The 7389-nt window shown below is 35.4% G+C and overlaps 1 protein-coding gene across 1 annotated transcript; it reads left to right on the top strand.

The window, feature by feature from the left end:
- On the top strand, window positions 1-6155 carry LOC122609070. Its single transcript, XM_043782129.1, has 3 exons — window positions 1-166; window positions 3281-3863; window positions 5969-6155. Exons 1-3 carry the CDS (start codon window positions 1-3, stop codon window positions 6153-6155), a joined length of 936 nt encoding a protein of 311 aa, XP_043638064.1.
- The last annotated feature ends 1234 nt before the right edge of the window (window positions 6156-7389 follow it).

The following is a 7389-nucleotide window of genomic DNA, read 5'->3' as shown; positions in this document are numbered from 1 at the left end:
ATGCTTTTCTTCATGGGGATCTTAAAGAAACAATTTATCTCCGACAACCTCAAGGCTTTGTTAACCCCACAAAGCCCGATTATGTTTGCAAACTTCACAAGTCTTTATATGGCCTCAAGCAAGCCCCTCGGGCATGGTTCACCTGTCTCTCCACAGCTTTACACAGGTTTGGATTTACAGGTTCAAAAACTCACCCTTGACTTTTCTTATAAACCTCCGAGGCCACACTTATTTATTTTCTTGTATATGTGGACGATATAATTGTTACCGGCAACAACATGGCAGCCATTAACACCCTTGTTAATCTTCTTGGTACTGAATTTGCACTCAAAGATTTGGGTGACCTTGATTAAATTTTGGGTGTGGAGATTGTTAAACATGGCAATGACATTATATTATCACAACAAAAATATATACTGGAATTGTTGCAACGTGCTGGTCTCTCCAAGGCGAAAGAGGTTCCTTGTCCCATGACCACATCTCTGCCATTATCCTTACACGACAACCCCTCCTTTTCAGATCTGGTTGGATAGAGGCAGATTGTTGGTGCTCTACAGTATGTTACCTTATCTTGTCCGGATATCACATTCGCTGTCAACACAGTTTGTCAATTCATGCATGCACCAACTATCAATCGTTAGAAAGCTGTTAAACGGATTTTGAGATATCTATCTGACACTTCTAACTATGGTTTACTCATAAAACATAACTCTGGTTCCAGTCTTCATGCCTTTACCGATGCTCACTAGAACAATTTTCAAGCCTTCTCTAACGCGGATTGGGCCGGGTGTCCAGATACCTGACGATCTACTGGTGGTTTCTCCATTTATTTGGGTTCTAATCTGATCTCGTGGACAGCTCGCAAACAACGCACTGTCTCTCGTTCGTCTACAGAATCAGAGTTTAAAGCTTTGGCTGACACAGTAGCCGAACTCACATGGCTTGAAACTCTGTTGTCTGAACTTGGCATAGTAACCAAATGTGCCCTAACTCTTTGATGTGACAACTTGGGAGCAACCTATCTCTCTGCCAACCCAGTTTTTCATTCCCGTACCAAGCATGTCGAAGTAGATTATCACTTTGTCCGCGAAAAAGTTCCTTAGGGGCGATTACGAGTAGAATTCATATCCACTCATGATCAGATTGCAGACATATTCACAAAGCCATTGTCAACCGATCGATTTATCTTTATACGGTCCAAGCTGCAGGTCGTTTCCTGGCCTTAGCTTACGGGGGACTATTAGATATATTAAGCTAAGTATTACAATTGTTCATATTAGAGGGATCTCAATGTAACTTACTTCAGTATTTATACCCCTTGTATCTCTGTTTATTAGATACAATACAATAACACGATTCATCGGTTATTTGGCTCTTCATGCTTTATGTATACGAGAGTAAGTACCCGCGCGTTGCAGCGGTGAGATGGTGGGGGTGATAGCTAGGTCAGAGAGTGTGATAGTTAAATGTCTACGGCCTCCGCCCTCGGATTTAAAAATTCGTCAAAAGTATATCGAATGACATCTCTAATGAAAGAGCATGAAATTTTAAGAACAACCATACAATTTTTATAATTTATTGATGTATGATTTTTAAGATAAAAGATTTTGAATGAATTAGAGGATTAAATGATTTATGGAGGAGAGAGAAAAAAGATGATTGGTTGAGATTTGAGGAGAGAGAAAGGATATTATGGTTATTTTAGATAAATATAGAATAGATGAGAGGGGTATTTTGGGGATATACTTAAAATCAATATTGAAAATTTTAACTCAATGTTGAAAATCTGAAAAGAAGGTGCTTTATAATATAACATAGATAAAGTATTTAAAATGAAATTTACATAGAAAATTGTGACTCAGGCATTGCATTCATTCTTAGGATAGTGGCTACATATGTAGGCATGTAACCTACAACTGCCCAACAAAGTACTCCCATGTTCTCCTAATTTACAGCAATACACACCACGTACTTGACCTTCTATTCTAAATAAACCAACTCCCGATAACTTGCAAATAACCATACTTGACTAGTTGACTAAATAAAACTCTAAATAAAACTCTAACCTGAACACATTCTAAAAACAGGACACTTTCTTGTAAGTTGTAACACTAACATATAACTTAAATTCATAACATAACATACTAGACTAATACTTATAAAACGAAATAAACGTGACCCATACTTTTGACCCGAAATCAAGATTAACCCAACAAACTAATCTTCATATGAATGTGTTACAAATGTATGCTTATGAAACTGCTAATGTTCGTAATTCAAACTCCATTAATCTTAGTATATACTATAAGACAGTTTAACTAATGACTTATTAACCAATCAAATTGCTTAATTTTATCAAATTGATTTTCACTTATGTCATCATTTAGATTAATTATAAATTAAAAATTCTAATAATCATTATCCAAATACATTATTATATTAGTTTTCATTAATTATACTTTTTTGTTTTCTATCAATAATTTATAATTTTTAGCCCTGAATACTTGATTTATATTTATTTTTAACCATCAACTTGAGAGAATTTTTTAAAATTTACATTAAAACAATTTCAACATATGAAATATTGTCTACAAAAAACTATTTCAAAACGTAATGACTTATTAACCAATTAAATCGCTCAGTTTTAGCAAATTGACTCCGGCTTATTAATTGTTTTTTAGAGATAGTTTACACTTTTTAGCCATGAATACTTAAATTATATCTATTTTTAGTCATCAATAATTATCATAGGAGAGGTGATTGAGAGTAAACCTATTCATGTTAAGGGCACACATCATTATCAAATACGTATACTTAAATGTCAAGTAGAGGATCATAAGTATGTTTATATTAAAATTCTTAATTATTTTTCATAATAATATCAAATTATGAGTACAACTGGTTTCAAAAAAGTTCTATAACAGAGAAATTATTATATCACGTGCCTTATGGAATAACTACGAAAATAATTCCATCAATATGTCTCGGCTAATAATGATAGTGACGAACTTGTGATTATTGTACTACAACTTGCAACATATGACACTTGAAACCGTATATCTTCAAATTATAAGCTTTTATAACTTAAATGTATGAAGATCTAATATTGATAATATCGTAAACCCCGTATCCGGTGTTGGACACGGGTCTAAAATCTAGTATCATGTATTGCAGAGTTCTGAGGTGGATGTTGTATCCTGGTCCTTGTGCGAATATCCCAGAAATATAAACATAAGTGAATGTAATGCACTATCATTCGTGATTCCATTCAATGCTGTAGGAAGATTACAACAGCTTCAAAAGTTGAAAATAACAGAGTGCCGTTCACTAAGGAAGATATTTGAAATTGAAGGGGATAGCAACGACTGTTGTCATAGTGACATTGATAAAGGCAGCGATATAGTAACAACCCCAAGATTCGTAAATATGATTCTACTTGAATTGCCCAAGTTAAAGATATTGCGAATCAATCAATGTGACCTTTTGGAACATATTTTCACAAGCTCCACACTCAAGAGTCTCAAGCAACTGGAAGAGTTGACAATAGAAGAGTGCAAGGCAATGAAAATAATTGTGAAGGAAGATGGAGAGCACTCAACATCTAAAGTTGTCATCTTTCCCCTACTAAAGTCGCTCACATTAACTGATTTACCAAATGTTGAAGGTTTTTTCTTGGGGATGAATGAGTTTCGATGGCCACTGTTGGATAAGGTTAAGATCTTTGGCTGCTCACAAATAATGGTGTTTACATCTGGTCACTCAATGACCCTAAAGCTCAACTGTATGCATACTGGATTAGGAAGACATAGTCTTGAATGTGGCGTCAACTTTCAGTTGACCAATGAATCAAATGAGGACATGAGGTATGTTGCTACTTTACTTGTATTATCTAGATAATCATATGGAGTCATGAAAGTAAATACTATAAATGCTTGTTTGCTTGCACGCATAAATGGCCCATTACACATACGTAAGTATTTAATAACTTGATTCGTTTTATTTTTTGAGCATGATATATAACTTGATTCACTGGAACGTCCATCTTCATTTAAACTAAGTGATGCTGGTAATTATAATACCCCAGATTTTATGTTTACATGTAGACATACCAAAGTAATAATATTAACGAAGGCTATTCTTCTTAGCTAATAAATGCGGAGCAGAGAGAAAAAACTTAAGATCAATTCTTCTGATTCTGATTCTGTAGTTATGGTAGTTTAATACATGTCAAAGCACTCTCCCTTTTATAAACTTACATTCATCATTGAAACAAAAACTAAAGATTTCAGTCCAGAGAGAACACAAGGAGTGAGAGTCCCATGCTATTAAATAATTAGATTATATCACAAATTCTTATTTGTTACACATGAAATCAATAAACACCGTTGACATCTAAGTGTTATTCTCTTTCATTAGAGGGTCCTGTTGTATGCTTTCGATGACATTTTTTTGGGCCAGTGTTAAAACTCAGAATGTAATATCACAAAATATGTTTCGATGACATTTTTCCAAACAATGAGTTGCATAAGCTTCAAAATCTTGAAAAGATCAATATCACTCTCTCTGGTGACAATGATGCACCAATCCTATTGGAGGAGGTATTTGAAGTAGTAGAAGAGACAAATTGATGATGTACCCTCTCAGCGGTATGCAGAACCTGCCACATGAAGGAATAGTAACACGTTACGACACGAAGGCCGTTCGTAACGAAGGCTTCCGCAGTAAGGTAAAAAGGATAAGAATTATTCCCCTATAATTTTGGGATTTGATCTTATCACTTGCAACCAATATTAAGGAAATAATAATCCTGGCCTAAGACTTAGGGAAACCCTAAAGAGGCTTAACTTTCTCTCCAAGATAAATTCTCCTATAAAAGGAGATTCATAAGACCTCACGAAGGCATCATTCATTCATTCATACTCATTTATAAATTCTATCAAACAGATCAGAGCACATCTAAAGCATAATAGCACGATCTTAATCGGCTAACAATCAAATCATAATTGATTGGCGTAAAGAGATTCACTCTACTTTTGGGGAATCGCCAACAAACAACCAAAAACACCAATCATCCCCCTTTCTAAACCTAATCTCGGTTTGATGCACAACCATTTGGCGCCATCCGTGGGACGCGAACTCTCGAATCTCGTATCCAATTTCTCAAAATCATTATGTTAACGTGCGTCGAACCAGATTTAGGAAAGATGGGAGAAGACAAAGTGGCCAAGAATAGTCCAACGCAATGCTTGTTTAGAAAAAATCATCACCTTGGACTGGGGGCTTGATGATGTACCCTCTCAGCGGTACGCAGGACCTGCCACACAAAGGAACAGTAACACGTTACGACACGAAGGCTGTTTGTAATGAAGGCTTCCGCAGTAAGGTAAAAAGGATAAGAATTATTCCCCTATAATTTCGGGATTTGATCTTATCACTTGCAACCAATAATTAAGGAAATAATATTCCTGGCCTAAGACTTAGGGAAACCCTAAAGAGGCTTAACTTTCTCTCCAAGATAAATTCTCCTATAAAAGGAGAATCATAAGACCTCATGAAGGCATCATTCATTCATTCTTACTCATTCATAAACTCTATCAAATAGATCAGAGCACATCTAAAGCATAATAGCACGATCTTAATCGGCTAACAATCAAATCATAATTGATTGGCGTAAAGAGATTCACTCTACCTTTGGGGAATCGCCAACAAACAACCAAAAACACCAATCATCCCCCTTTCTAAACCTAATCTCGGTTTGGTGCACAAACACAAATGATAACATGAATGAAACACAATTAGTTGTGGTATTTCCAAAGCTAAAAGTAGTGACCCTGGAAGATCTTGAAAGTGTGAAACATATATGGAAGAGCAATAGGAGGTTAGCTTTGAACTTTCCAAACCTTACACAAGTGTCAATTAATGGTTGTCCACTTCTTGGAAATGTTTTCACTAGATGCATGATTTGCAGTCTATTGCTGTTCCAAGAGCTACGCATAAGTGATTGCAAAAATATGGAAGTAGTTGTCAAGCAAGTGGAAGAAGATTCTGATACTACAGCGAATGAGGTTATTGTGTTCCCTTGTCTAAAATCCGTAATACTTAAGTTGCTTGAAAATCTCAAGGGAGTTTACTTGGGACCGGAGGCTTTTATGTAGTGTAACATCCCGAACTTTTTATCTAACGGTTGACTTGAGTCGTTAAGTCAACACTACGTGTCCGTTAAATCTCTAGGAGATTTAATGCTTAGATTTGTTTAACGTGCTATACATGTGAGGCTTAAATGTCTTAATGTGTTTAAGGTTTATTTTTATGCCTTTAGAGGTGCTAGAAGTGTTTAATGAGTTATATGTGTGAAGTCCCTCACCCATGGTTTAACCCACGAGTGTAAAATACAACAAGCCAAGTATGCACTAGATGAGGACTAGTATTTACGTAAATATAAATGCAAGAATAAAAATAAGTAAATAAAAGACTTAAGCAATGAATAAGCAAGTTAAATAAAGGTGGAACACGAAAGTAATTTTCAATGTGTATTTTATTTATTGATTTTTAAACAAAATACAAGGTTGTTGCGGAGCCTAGTTAATACCAAAGTAAGTATCTAAACAACCTTATGAATTACAAGTGATTATACTTGCTAAATAATCTCCTTGATCGAAATACTTAAAGTTGTGAAGTATAACTGTTTAGATCGAGAGTATTTAGGCAAGTTCACCAAATTACAAAATTTATTTGAAAGATGGAAATGACTTGGTATTTATAGGCAAAATAATCTCAACAGTGATTATTTTGCCGTACAAATGTGGTTGGGAGCATTTAAGGAACATTGGTATTTTCTTTAAATGCAATACTAAAAAGTACAAGGATAAAGTCACATTGATAGTGACTTGCCACCTTTTAGCCAACCACCTTTACACGCGTGTAAAACCTTTACAAGGGACAAAAGAGATATCCGGGTAAAAGCGTGTAAAGACACAAAGTCAATTCCTCGTAATCAGTGTTCAGACTTGTAAGGTCTAGAACACTGACAAGGACTCCAGTTGTTGATCTGGTAAGTCTGCCAGTGGGCTCCGCCACATGTCAGTCTTCTTCTTCAAACTTCAGACTTTGTCTTCAGTGAGAATGTTCTTCAGTAGAGTAGATCTGGACTGGAGTGAAGTTCAATAAGCAAATCTAGAAGACTCCAGATTTCCTGTACAAGTAAACGCTTACTGGACTTCCATAATTTCTGGACAAATCTTCAGGATTGCTCTAGTCTTCAAGTCTGGAACTAGTCCAGTAAAAACCGGACCTAACAAATTCCCCCTATTTGTTTAAAAATTATGCAAGGTTTTTCAAGCTTCCATCTATACAATTATATGCTTGAAAATCACTTGAAAATCACTTGAA

Source organism: Erigeron canadensis, chromosome 7, assembly GCF_010389155.1.
Source record: "Erigeron canadensis isolate Cc75 chromosome 7, C_canadensis_v1, whole genome shotgun sequence".
NCBI classification, from domain to species: Eukaryota; Viridiplantae; Streptophyta; class Magnoliopsida; order Asterales; family Asteraceae; genus Erigeron; species Erigeron canadensis.
Note: the sequence above shows the minus strand (reverse complement) of the source record. Positions and strands in the feature narration are given on the sequence as shown.